The 14740-nt window shown below is 41.0% G+C and overlaps 1 protein-coding gene across 5 annotated transcripts in view; it reads right to left on the minus strand.

Moving 5' to 3' along the window:
• LOC140197761 (PALM2-AKAP2 fusion protein-like) overlaps positions 1 to 14740 on the minus strand; it is a 390825-nt gene that overhangs the window by 200691 nt on the left and 175394 nt on the right. For all 5 annotated transcript variants that reach the window (XM_072258189.1, XM_072258188.1, XM_072258191.1 and 2 more), the window contains one exon: positions 8142 to 8227. In XM_072258189.1, the coding sequence (XP_072114290.1) occupies positions 8142 to 8227 (86 nt within the window). The remainder of the gene's footprint in view (positions 1 to 8141; positions 8228 to 14740) is intronic.

Consider the following 14740-nt stretch of genomic DNA (forward strand, 5'->3'; position numbering starts at 1 on the left):
TTAGGAGTGAGAAAGGTGAGAAACGTCCTCACATGGAAGGTATGAGCACTCAATCATTGATGACATTCAAAGCAAAGATTGACAAAGGAATCAAGGGATATGAAGGATGGGGCGGCAATGCAAGCTTTTGATTACCCGTTATCTTGTTGAATGGCAGAGAAGACCTACAAGAGCCAACAATCTTCTCCTGCACCTACATCTGATGATCTTATAATTGCTAATGAATGGGGCAGTTGAGTAAGGTCAACAGCAAACCACGATCAGTATCCCCAGGAACTTCACTATTTACAAATACAAGGGCAGGAAATTAGTGGGAACCCACCTCCTGCAAGTTTCCATTCAAATCACACATCACACTGGTCTAAAAGTAATGTTATTCCAAGATATTGCTGGGTTCAAGTCCTGGAACCTCCGAACTAACTGCAGTGTGGGAGGGCCTTCACTTTGTGGACAACAGTTCGTAACAAGGTGGATGAATTGAAAGTGCAGATTGTTATTAATGATTATGATATAGTTGGGATCACAGAGACATGGCTCCAGGGTGACCAAGGATGGGAGCTCAACGTTCAGGGATATTCAATATTCAGGAGGGATAGACATGAAAGAAAAGGAGGTGGGGTGGCGTTGCTGGTTAAAGAGGAGATTAACACAATAGAAAGGAAGGACATAAGCCGGGAAGATGTGGAATCGATATGGGTAGAGCTGCATAACACTAAGGGGCAGAAAACGCTGGTGGGAGTTGTGTACAGGCCACCTAACAGTAGTAGTGAGGTCGGGGATGGTATTAAACAGGAAATTAGAAATGTGTGCAATAAAGGAACAGCAGTTATAATGGGTGACTTCAATCTACATGTAGATTGGGTGAACCAAATTGGTGAGGGTGCTGAGGAAGAGGATTTCTTGGAATGTATGCGGGATGGTTTTTTGAACCAACATGTCGAGGAACCAACTAGAGAGCAGGCTATTCTGGACTGGGTTTTGAGCAATGAGGAAGGGTTAATTAGCAATCTTGTCGTGAGAGGCCCCTTGGGTAAGAGTGACCATAATATGGTGGAATTCTTCATTAAGATGGAGAGTGACATAGTTAATTCAGAAACAAAGGTTCTGAACTTAAAGAGGGGTAACTTTGAAGGTATGAGACATGAATTAGCTAAGATAGACTGGCAAATGACACTTAAAGGGTTGACGGTGGATATGCAATGGCAAGCATTTAAAGATCGCATGGATGAACTACAATAATTGTTCATCCCAGTTTGGCAAAAGAATAAATCAAGGAAGGTAGTGCACCCGTGGCTGACAAGAGAAATTAGGGATAGTATCAATTCCAAAGAAGAAGCATACAAATTAGCCAGAAAAAGTGGCTCACCTGAGGACTGGGAGAAATTCAGAGTTCAGCAGAGGAGGACAAAGGGCTTAATTAGGAAGGGGAAAAAAGATTACGAGAGAAAACTGGCAGGGAACATAAAAACTGACTGTAAAAGCTTTTATAGATATGTAAAAAGGAAAAGACTGGTAAAGACAAATGTAGGTCCCCTGCAGACAGAAACAGGTGAATTGATTATGGGGAGCAAGGACATGGCAGACCAATTGAATAATTACTTTGGTTCTGTCTTCACTAAGGAGGACATAAATAATCTTCCAGAAATAGTAGGGGACAGAGGGTCCAGTGAGATGGAGGAACTGAGCGAAATACATGTTAGTTGGGAAGTAGTGTTAGGTAAATTGAAGGGATTAAAGGCAGATAAATCCCCAGGGCCAGATGGTCTGCATCCCAGAGTGCTTAAGGGAGTAGCCCAAAAAATAGTGGATGCATTAGTGATAATTTTTCAAAACTCGTTAGATTCTGGACTAGTTCCTGAGGATTGGAGGGTGGCTAATGTAACCCCACTTTTTAAAAAAAGAGGGAGAGAGAAACCGGGGAATTATAGACCGGTTAGCCTAACGTCGGTGGTGGAGAAACTGCTGGAGTCAGTTATCAAAGATGTGATAACAGCACATTTGGAAAGCGGTGAAATTATCGGACAAAGTCAGCATGGATTTGTGAAAGGAAAATCATGTCTGACGAATCTCATAGAATTTTTTGAGATGTAACTAGTAGAGTGGATAGGGGAGAACCAGTGGATGTGGTATATTTGGATTTTCAAAAGGCTTTTGACAAGGTCCCACACAGGAGATTAGTGTGCAAACTTAAAGCACACGGTATTGGGGGTAAGGTATTGATGTGGATGGAGAATTGGTTAGCAGACAGGAAGCAAAGAGTGGGAATAAACGGGACCTTTTCAGAATGGCAGGCAGTGACTAGTGGGGTACCGCAAGGCTCAGTGCTGGGACCCCAGTTGTTTACAATATATATTAATGACTTGGATGAGGGAATTAAATGCAGCATCTCCAAGTTTGCGGATGACACGAAGCCGGGCGGCAGTGTTAGCTGTGAGGAGGATGCTAAGAGGATGCAGGGTGACTTGGATAGGTTGGGTGAGTGGGCAAATTCATGGCAGATGCAATTTAATGTGGATAAATGTGAAGTTATCCGTTTTGGTGGCAAAAATAGGAAAACAGATTATTATCTGAATGGTGGCCGATTAGGAAAAGGGGAGGTGCAACGAGACCTGGGTGTCATTATACACCAGTCATTGAAAGTCGGCCTGCAGGTACAGCAGGCGGTGAAAAAGGCGAATGGTATGCTGGCATTTATAGCAAGAGGATTCGAGTACAGGAGCAGGGAGGTACTACTGCAGTTGAACAAGGCCTTGGTGAGACCACACCTGGAGTATTGTGTGCAGTTTTGGTCCCCTAATCTGAGGAAAGACATCCTTGCCATAGAGGGAGTACAAAGAAGGTTCACCAGATTGATTCCTGGGATGGCAGGACTTTCATATGAAGAAAGACTGGATGAACTAGGTTTGTACTCGTTGGAATTTAGAAGATTGAGGGGGGATCTGATTGAAACGTATAAAATCCTAAAGGGATTAGACAGGCTAGATGCAGGAAGATTGTTCCCGATGTTGGGGAAGTCCAGAACGAGGGGTCACGGTTTGAGGATAAAGGCGAAGTCTTTTAGGACTGAGATTAGGAAAAACTTCTTCACACAGAGAGTGGTGAATCTGTGGAATTCTCTGCCACAGGAAACAGTTGGGGCCAGTTCATTGGCTATATTTAAGAGGGAGTTAGATATGGCCCTTGTGGCTCGGGGGATCAGAGGGTATGGAGGGAAGGCTGGTGCAGGGTTCTGAGTTGGATGATCAGCCATGATCATAATAAATGGCGGTGCAGGCTTGAAGGGCTGAATGGCCTACTCCTGCATCTATTTTCTATGTTTCTATGTAACAGTCACTGAAGAGGGAACTTAGGAACAAGCAATAGACACTGGCTTTGTCATTGAAGTTCACCTTCTGGGAATGATTTTTTAAAAACTAGACCATTGTTCACACATGAATAACATTGGGTCAGAACTTCAAACTGCAGAGATTATTAATGCTTTATAAGAGAATCAGAAAGAATTTAATTTGATATATATTTGACATAAGCAAAATGCAAGATTTTTAAAATTTGCAATCGTTGTCTAATCAAAACTCAAATACTAGGTATTAACCATTCTCTAGGTATCTGGAGAAGTGATTTGAGAAGGAGAATTCAGCTCGACCTATTTTGCTCTGCAGTACTGATGTGTGCTGTTATTTTTAGTATCCCAGAGGTTTCCTATTGCTTATCTCAAGTACACTGGATTGCCATGTTATTCTTGAATTCCATTAGCTGATGCTGGCTGCTCTTTGGAGATTAAAGGTCAAGCTGCGATTTGCTTTGGAAAGACAGTATGCTTCCATGCTCAAGTCAGCTGGCAAGCGTGGTCCAGATTCATGAATCGAGGATCATCCACCCCTCATTTTACTGGATTAATCAGCAAATGGAATATTATTGAATTCAAAGCAAATGATTTTACATGGGATCAGAAGTAGGCCAATTAATGTCTTAAGTGAAACCATGCCTGATTTACAACCTAACTGTCTATTATCAGTAGCTTTCTGCAAACAGGCTATACTTTGACAAATGCTTTATTAAAAGAAAAGCACTGTGATGCTTCCTTCATTTTTAATATCATATATTCTTACAACATAAGCATTTAGTCCACTGCATTTATTAAGCAATCTTTGAGAGGAAAGCCGTCACTCCCAGTCTCCTGATAAATTCCCCGACACTTTCACTCAAGTGCACTTAAAATATTTACACCTTGATTCCTTTATCTTTTGCATAGCTTATGGGTAATTTACAGTGGACAATTAACTTACAACCGGATAAGATCAAGTATGTCTACAAAATCCAATGTGGGGACTGTAGTAAATACTATGTTGGCCCAACTGGGAGAAAATTGTCTACAAGGATCCATGAACCTCAACTGGCTGTAAGGCGGCATGACCAACTCTCCCTAGTCTCTACCCATGAAGACTAAGAGGGACACAAATTCGACAGGGCATCAGTGAAAGTCATGGTGCAAGCGAACAAGAGGCATGCAAAAGAATTCCTAAAAGCTTGGTTTTCCATGAACAATTCTGTAAACAGACATGTAGACCTTGATCCTATTTATGAGCCAAGGTTGCAAAATTCCTGACTGCAATGCATGAAGTTTACCACACAACCAATCAGCGATGAGATATCCTCCCCACATCCCAGATGAGCTTCCATAATGACAGCCGAACAGCTGACTGATAAGTATTCTGAGGACAAATCACAATTAACAGTGCACTGACGGTAATGAAACATTTGCAAGTAAATTGCCAAGATCAGAGAGCAACTCACCCAATTAACTTACACATTCTTGGACTGTGGGAGCAAACCATGGGAATCATGGGGAGAATGAGTAACCTTCATACTGACTCTACTGGAAGTCAGGATCCAACAAGGGTCACTGGAGTTGTAGGGTAGCAGCACTATTGTGCAAGATTTAGTGTGCTCTGGTGGTGAAAGAGGGGATATAAACACTAAGGGGCTTCTCCAGTCCACTGACTGTAAAGACCCTATATTTTCACATGCATCTTAATGCTGTTACCTACTGACACACACTTCCCAATTCTTTGTACCTCTGAGAGAAAAAAAAATCTAACTAATTTTTCAAGTTGGTAATTGGCCCGGCATGAATCGCTATTTAAAGTAAGTTCTGAATTTCCAATCTTCTTTGTGTGTGGAAATGAATCCTGACTTTACTCTATGTCCCTTGTGTTGGTTTCACCAAGCAGCAGAAATTATTTGACTCTATCAATCCCTATCAGCGTTTATAAATTCTTGGTAACTTCTAACCATTTTCATCTATGTATACAACTCTATTTTGTGTAATATTACCATGTTATTTAATCCTTGGAGCCTAGGTATCTTTGAGGTAAATTTCAAAAATACTCCCATGAAGACTGACATTTCCTTCCTGAGTTGTGGTACTCTGGCTGCTCAGTACTTAACACTGATTGTTTGTTGCACCATAGTTTTAATAAAAGACTGGAGATCTTGTTGGGGGGGGCGCAAGCTGGAGATCAGAGGGACAAGCTTCGCACACAGGGAATGGTGAGCATATGGAGCAAGCTACCAGGGGAAGTGGTAGAGGCAAGTACAATGAGAATACTTAAAAGATGATTGGAAGGGTACTTAGATAGGAAAGGAATAGAGCGGTATGGGCCAGAAACAGATCTGTTACATCACAGCCTGGTATGGAAACACCAATGCCCTTGAATGGAAAAGTCTACAAAAAATAGTAGATACAGCCAACACAGATAAAGCCCTCTCCACCACTGAGCACAACTATAAGGGGAGTTGTTGCAGGAAAGCAGCATCCATCGTCAAGGACCCCACAATCCAGGACATACCTTCTTTTCACTGCTGTCAACAGGAAGAAACTACGGGAGTCTCAGGATGTACACCACCAGTTTGAGGAACAGTTATTATTCCCTCAGCAATTAGACTCTTGAACCAGAGGGGATGACTTCACTCAACTTCACACAGCTCAACATTGAATTGTTCCCACAACCTATGGGCTTACTTTCAAGGACTCTTCATCTCAAGTTCTTGATAGATATTGCGAATTTATTTATTATTATTTTGTTTTTTTCTTATTGCGCAGTTTGTTGTTTATTGCACATTGGTTGTATGACTTGTGTGTGTTTTTTTCATTGATTCTATTGTGTTTCTTTGTATTTACTGTGAATGCCTACAAGAAGATGAATCTCAGGGTTGTATATGGTGACATATTTGTACTTTGATAATAAATTTATTTTGGACTTTAACTTAGAAAATAAAATGGGATAAGTATGGATAACATCTCGGTTGGCATGCATGAGAGAGGACCGAGAGCCAGTTTACATGCTGTATGACTTTACAATTCTAAAAACTGTGAAAGTATGTGAATTCCATGTGCTACACCAGAAGTAAGATGGTTTCTAAGATTATTAACATGGAATGATATCTTGAGGTAGAAAATACAGCCATATAGTTCAGCATGGCCATATAGAGTCCCTGAGAAGCTCTATTCAGTTACTCCAGATCCCTTGCTTTTTCCCCCTAGCCATGATTTTACAAAACATTGCTTTTTTATTCATTCAGTTGCCTTTTCAAAGATACCAATGAAACTGCTTCCAGCACTCTCAAAGCATTGAATTCAAATGTATTGCCACTCAGGGAATAAAAGAATTTCTCCTCATCTTCCACCAGCTCTGGAATGCTTACCAGTCATCCTTTTTATTTGAGTCTTTTGATTACTGACACTACGCCAGCAAAAATATTTCTTCTCTATTTACAGAATCAGAAATCTTCATAACTTTAACTAATTCTATTAAATCTTCCCTCAGCCAAGGAAAAGAGTTTAAAATTCATGCTTATGAGTGATGAGGAGTTCATTTCCATGGATGCTGATCTGCTGAGTTTCTCCAGCATTTTGTGTATATTGTTTTATGTTTTGCCTAGCCGTGCAACTGCAAACAAGCTCTTCAAAAATATTTATGGTTTTGTAAACAAGAAGGATGAGGGTTAAATCTTCCATCCTGATGAAATTAGATAAAATTAGATAAAATTCATCTAATTTTCCTGATGTTAAAATTGATTTAATTTAAATGTCCCTCCACAAATAATCTTTGACTATTCTATTTTTTAAGCTTTTAAGGGAAGGTTCAATTTTCTGGATCAAGTACATGGCATTTAAATAGTTCCTTTTGCAACCTTGGGGAGGGAGGGGAGGGAACATTGACTCAGACCTTGAGAGGCCTGTGTCAGGCATTTTCATACCTTATGAGGTGCAGATTGGAAGTCTGTGTGGGGCGCCGCTCCTCGCACAGACACTGGAGCAAAGTGTGGTTAAGTGCCTTGCTCAGGGACACAAACACGCTGCCACGGCTGAGGCTCGAACTAGCGACCTTCACATCACAAGACAAATGCCTTAACCACTTGGCCACCTGCCCAACACTCAGTATCTTCTATCACCCTTTAGTTCAATGAAGTACTATTTAAAGTATGTAACTAGCAAGTTTTCCCAAGCAACAATGTTGAAAATGGGCAGATCACTTCAGAAATATAGCCCAGGGAATAGCCCTTTTCAATAACTTACCATAAGAGAATGGACGGAGTCACTTTGATGGTGGCACTGACTGTGCAGTGTTCCCCATTGGTTGCAACAGCCTAGATTTGTTCTCCAGTCTCTAGGGCAGGTTTGGATTCTGAGTCCAGGCAAGGATGCCACTAATGAGGGCATGGCATTGAATGCAGGATGAAATCAATGGACTGAGTGTCGAGATGTGTAGTGGAGAAAGAGGAACATTTACTCTGAAGCAGTTGAGTTACTTCATTTGATATTTGCAAAATAACTTGCCCTAAGTAAAATTCTGCAGACTTCATTTGTAATTTCTTCATGTGCAAGAAAAGTTTCCACAGACTTCATGTCTCAGTGATTAATACAGAACTCTTTCAATGTTTTTCTGATCTGAGGCAAGATTTCCAAATGCCCTACCAAATCTGTTCTTTTGCAGTTCTTCATAATTTGCAACTACTATCACTTGGGTTGAACCAAGTTGCTACAAGCCACAGTAAATCATCTTTGCCTCATATTGCCATTGCAGAGGAATGAGATATAAAGATATTCAACTGGTGTATTAAGGTAGGAAATGACTCACCACTGTAGTCTGTTGTGTCCCAGCGATGTCAAACTCAGTTGATTGAACCAACTCTTTGGATTGATGGGTGTGGCTTACCTCTGCCCCTAAAAAGTAACAATTAAAGCTTTTCAACCAACATATATTTCTCACAATGGTCCAAGTCAGGACTTTCCTTTACAGTATTTCTGAGGAGACATTGCTCACTTATCTCCTTCCATCAGTACCTTTCTTGCTGGATTTTAGAGGAAAAATGCAAACTTTGTTCCCAGTCCTGCGGGGCTCTTGAGGAAAAGAAAGAAAAGGAGGATTCCTCATGGCTGCAGAGACAACATCAAGGACTCAGTAGAGAGCAAGCTTTCACACATGGCCCTCCTGCTCATTTGTTGTCAGGTGAACTATCAGCCCCATGAAGCAACCGTAAGGTCAGAGTCATTTCCATAACCATAACCTCTATTACTAAAAAGAACATGGACAGCAGGTGTATTGAAACACCACCACTAACGTGTGCCCTTCCTAGTTGTGGTAACATCCTGACATGGAAATATCATTGTTATCATTTGATCAAACCCTGGAACTCCCTACCCAATAGCAATGTGCAAGCAGCTTCATGAGAGGGACTGTAGTTCAGGAATGGATTCACCACCCCTGTCAAGGGCATTAACTGTGGCTTTGTCAATGATTTCTGGGTCCTATAAATAAATGTTTGCTATGACTGTGATTCACTTTGGAGTGGGTATTGGAACATCCTACTAAACTGATCCTGTATCCACATCATTTCCCTAGTGGATGAGAATATTTATCAGACCATGTGACTCAGATTCTGTGCCCAATAGTGCCCCATTCTGAAAGGACACACGTGAGTTGGAATGACAGGTGATTCCCTCTTCCCTAAAACAGAGACACCAGGACCTACTCTGACCTACCAAGGAAAGCAAAAGGAGTTTGAGTCTGTGATATTCCAGGCACTGAATTAATAAACTTATTGGGGCCATTGGGCATGTGCTGGAAAAAATGTGGCATTAAGTGTATCTGATGTTTAGTAACAGTGTGGTTTTAACTGTAGCTCAGTCAGGACTACTTTTTTCCAGTACCTGTTCTCAGAGCCACTCCACACACTCAAGTGTCTTCACAGCTAGGTGGATAGACCACCACAGTGGCAAGGGTTTTCAGTATTATTGGAAGCACTGATCTTGGATGAGACAATAAACTGAAATTCCATCTGCAAATCAGATGTCTATAACATACTTAGTGGGACTTATTCGGAGTGATGATGATCACCAGCTTCCAGGCCAATACTTATTCCATGCCCAACTTCACTAAAACATATTAGCATGTTGATTTACTTTTGGCGATCATGCCTTGTGCAAGTTTGTACAAAAGCAACTTCACTTGAACAGCACCTGATGAACAAGAAAATACCATGGTCATAAAAGACATATGAAAGTTATGTTTTTCCTCATTGAATTCCACCCCCCAACTCCACTCTTGGTGTGTCTGCATCCATGCTGCAGCGCTGGGTTGCATACTCATTGGCAAGTTCCGCAGGCTGTCACTGTTTCCTCTCAGGATGCGGGCTTGAACTTCAAATTAATGGAGTAAATGAGTGGGATGTGTGAAAAGTCATGCATTGAATCTTCTCCAAGGAGCAGATCTGGAAGAGAAGGTAAAACCTGAAAACAAATATGCAAACCGTTGCAGCGTGAGTTCCTGGATTCTCCTGGGCAGCAGAGAACAAACAATGACTCAGAACCTCACTGCCAACATTAAAAAGCGCTGGAGGAACTCAGCAGGCTCGGCAGCATCTGTGGAAAAGATTACAGTTGACGTTTCGGGCCGAGACCCTTCATCAGCTCAGCCTGAAACATTGACTGTACTCTTTTCCATAGATGCTGCCTGGCCTGCTGAGCTCCTCCAGCATTTTGTGTGTGTTGCTCTGATTTCCAGCCCCTGCGGATTTTTTCCCATTTGCCCATATTAACCTAACCCAGAACTGGTAGCTCTGTTGAGGTAGGCAGATGGGATAATGTAACACCTGCACTTATTAATCCCTCCCCGGAATACCACTCTTCAACTTACATTCAATACTTATCTCCCACCCTCATTACAGAACAGAGAGCTGCAAGCAGGTTCCAGTGCCATCTGTTAACCGAGGAAGCCTCTCTCAAAATTAATGGTGTGCAGTGAACTGAACTGAGGCTCTCATGTTTTGGCAGATTGCAGGAGCTGGTTAATAGCTGCCCTGGGACCTTTGTACTCATGTTAGTTATATTAGAACATTGGAGGAGGCATGTTGCCAACCTGACTAAATTCTTTCATCTAAACTAGGTCACAACAGTTTAGGAAACCTTAGCGTTATATCTTATGGAATGCCCTCCACCAAAGCAGGTCTATATCAGTGACACAATTCTTCACCCGCATCCTTCTATCCCAATCAGTCAGGTTGTCTTTGCTTCCCCTTTCTTTCATGATTTCCCCTTAATTCCATGGATGCCTCAACTAATCAGAATGCCAAGGATTTCACATTGCAACTGCTCTCTGTGAATGTCCAGCTGGTGGATTAAGTTATGGTCCATGTATCCCAAATGGAAACACGTTCACTTTCTCTTTGATTCAAATTCATTCTAAGGCATAGGTGTCTCTGAATCAGAATTAGAATCAGGTTTATTATCACTGGCATGTGACGTGAACTTTGTTAGCTTAGCAGCAGCTGTTCAATTCAATACATAATCTAGCAGAGAAAACATAAAAATAAAAATAGTAATAATAAATAAACAAGTAACTCAATTACGTATATTGAATAGATTAAAAAATGTGCAAAAACAGAAATACTGTATATTAAAAAAAGTGAGGTAGCGTCCAAAGATTCAATTTCCATTTCGGAATCAGATGGACGGCAGAGGGGAAGAAGCTGTTTCTGAATCGCTGAGTGTGTGCCTTCAGGCTTCTGTACCTCCTGCCTGATGGTAACAGTGAGAAAGGGGCATGCCCTGGGTGCTGGAGGTCCTTAATAATGGACACTGCCTTTCTGAGACACTGCTCAGAAGCTATTTGGGGCACAATTCTTACATCTGGTCACAGGGCAATTACTGAGGGCAGATAAGAGACAATCACATTGCTAGTCACAAGTGAGCACATGACATATGGATGCATTTGCCTTTTCTGAGCAGGTGTACATTTATGAGATACCAGTAGTTTCTTGGTCACATTTCATGATACTGTACTACAAGTATTTTAATGCCAGGTTTAATTTTCAATTCAAGTGATTTGAACTGAGGATTCTGGATCAATAGTCAAGATGTCTGGATACTAATTCATTAACAACCACCGTCTACTGTAACACACTCAAAATGCTGGAGTAATTCAGCAGGTCAGGCAGCATCTATGGAAATGAATAGGACAGTCGACTTTTCGGGCCGAGACCCTTCTTCAGGACTGAGGAGGAAGGGGGAAGATGCCGGAATATAAGTGTGAGGGGAGGGGAAAGAGGCAAGCCAGAAGCTGATAGGTGAATATGAAAGAGGCAAGCTGGAAGGCGATAGGTAAAGATGAAAGACGTTAGCTGTAAGGTGACAGGTGAAGCCAGGTGGGTGGGAAAGGTAAAGATTGGAGAGGAAGGAATCTGATAGGACAGAAGAGTGGACCATAGGAGAAAGGGATGGAGGAGGGGATCAGCGTGCAGTAATAGGCAGGTGAGAAAAAGTAAAAGGTTAGAATGGGGAATAAAGGAAGGGGTGGGGGTAATTTGTTTACAGGAAGGAGAAATCGATATTTATGCCATCAGGTAGGAGGGTACCCAGACGGAATATAAGATGCACTCTATTACTGTCTCCTATAATTTTAAGCTCCTCTTTCAGGCCACCTATCAGTCTTCTTTTGGCACAAGACATAATCCGGGCCTGTAAGGAAGAGATGGGGAAAACATCCAAACTGAAAGACAAATACAAACTACATGAGGATGAAATGTTGTGTATTTAACAGTCTTCACTGAGTTTAAAACCCTACCATCCAAACATCCTGGGAGAGATCTTAATTTGTGAGTAATCATACATGTGTACCATAATTTAAAGTGGTCAAAAGTGAAAACTGCAAATGCAGGAAGTTTAAAATATAAATAGAAAAAATCTTAAATTGCTCCTCAGGTTAGTAAGTAACTGTGAAGAAAGGAAAAAATGTGAAGCAATAAAAGAATATACTCCTGATACTTTAGCTTTGTTTCTCTCTCTCTAGCTGCTACCTGACCTGTTGTGTGTTTCTAGCATTTCCTGATTCTAATTTAAATTTATAATCTTTTAGAGGGCATTATTTCAGGCGTCAGTAATGTGCTGTTAAATGAATAATGTTTATCGAATAACATCATAGTAAAATTATCTATTTAGTGAACTGCTTTCCACCAACATGACCAAAGAACTAACTGCTCTGAAGTAAAAATAGAAAATGCTGGTCTGGCTGCATCTGTGGAAAAGAAACAGAGTTAATGTTTCAAAGACTCTTAATCGAACATCCTTCTGCAGAAGATGAGTGAAGGGTCTTCTTTTCCCACAGGTACAGCCTGGCTTGCTGACTATTTCTAGCATTTTCTATTTTTATTTCCGATATCCAGCATCTACAACTTTCTTTTCTGAAATCGTGAAGATTTGGACTCTTGTTTGCCTCCCCCACACCCCAACTCTATTACTGTCATTGCCTACCTTTCCTTGGCTTACTTGGCCCAAGCAACTACTCAGGATCAGTTTGGTGATATGATGTGGTATGAAGGATGGAGAAACTGGAACTGGTCTCCTTGCTTAGAAGAGGTTTACAGGGAAAAGATTTAATGTGGAACTTCACAATGATAGAAGATTTTGACGGAGGTAACAGTTTCCACTAGCAGTGGAAAGAAATTTAAAATAGACAGCTGAAAAAACAGAAAGGAGATAAGAATGGTTGTTTTTCTTAAATACTGTCAATGGAATTGAATGTAATATTTGCCCAAAAGGAACCAGACAAATAATTGTTTGGGGAAAACTTGCTGACCTGTGGACAAATAGCAGTTGGTAGCTCTACAAAGAGTTAGCACTGGCATAATGGGTAAAACAGACTTCTTTTCTGAGAACTGATCTGAATTTTCATTTAGAGTAGCTTCTGCAAAGGAGCTGCAAGCAAATTAATATTTGGATTTGATAATAGGGATATCTCAGGCTTTCAGTATATGAATCACTATTGGGAATTGGAGTGTACCAGATCGGATTAATTTGCGTCATTTTTAATTACATAAGTGCAATGTTTTTGAGGTGCTCCATCAACCCTGTCCCATACAGATGGTGGCTAGATTAAAGCATCATAACTAAACAAACCCCTTTCTTCTTCTCACCCACAGCATCACTGCAGCTACATTTTATTATTATTATTAGGGTAAAAAAAGGGAAAGAAAGCCTGTGCTAAATTATTTAATGTACAAAGTAGGTACTAATTTCTACAGAGTAAATATTTGTTTTGTTTAAGGAACTGGGTCACCAGAAACATAAGATTCTGTTCAACTCAATCCATCGTATTACTAACACATTAGTTCTACTGCTGTGAATATACAGTTCAAAATAAATTCTTGCATAGTAGCAGTGTTTTCATTTGGGTAGGTGACACCGACAGGAGTTTGCCAATATCCACAGGGGCTCTATGGAAGGCAGCCAATGCTTTAAGAGGGGAATCGATTAACTGAAGAGTTCAAAGACGCTTTGGTTATGTCAAATCTTTTATTTTCCCTGATCCTATTTTGCTTCCTAACACTAAGCCAGTTTTCAGTCCAGATAATTAATATGCCTTCAAGCAACACACACAAAATGCTGGTGGAACACAGCAAGCCAGACAGCATCTATAGGAAGAAGCACAGTCAACATTTTGGGCCGAGACCCTTCGTCAGGACATGCCTTAATATGCCTTCACTATTTGAAAGGCTGTCATCATGGAATTTTTTTCAAATCATTTCTGAAAATCCAAGTTAATCCTATTTACTGAGTTCCCCCTTATTTTCAACAGGACCACCTCTGAAAGAATTTTGGTTGCTTTGTGGGACATGATGTTGGTGGCCTTAAGGATCAGGGCCAGCTACATAGCCAAGCAGATCCAAGGGGCTTCCCTCAACCATGGTCCTGAATACAGTCTTCAGCTGGGAGCTTGGCACTCACATCACTAAAGCCCCGGGAAACACAGGGCCTCTCCCCGAGCTGATATCTGGCAGGAGAGATACAACAGTTCCTCATTCCAGCTCACCAGCTGTCAAACCTTCTGTTGAATTTGAGTGTTTGTGACTGGTATCCATTCACGTTCACTCAAGACTTGGCAAAATTAAAAAGGCTGTTTTCATAAACTTAAAATTATTAAGCAATAATTTTGAAGTTAAGATAAAATCAAACATTTAAGACAAATGGAACTTCGAAACTAGAGACACAAGAAACTGCAGGTGCTAGAATCTGGAACAAAAAATAATCTCTGGAGGAATACAGTGGGTCAAACAGCGTCTGTTGGGTATGTGGGAGCAGAATTGCTGATATATTGGGCCAAAACACTATATCAGGGCTTTGAAACTAACTTAATTAAACCATGTACAAACCTTTCCTTGTTCTTGTTCTAGGATCTGAGTT

This window comes from Mobula birostris, chromosome 5, assembly GCF_030028105.1.
Source record: "Mobula birostris isolate sMobBir1 chromosome 5, sMobBir1.hap1, whole genome shotgun sequence".
NCBI lineage: Eukaryota > Metazoa > Chordata > Chondrichthyes > Myliobatiformes > Myliobatidae > Mobula > Mobula birostris.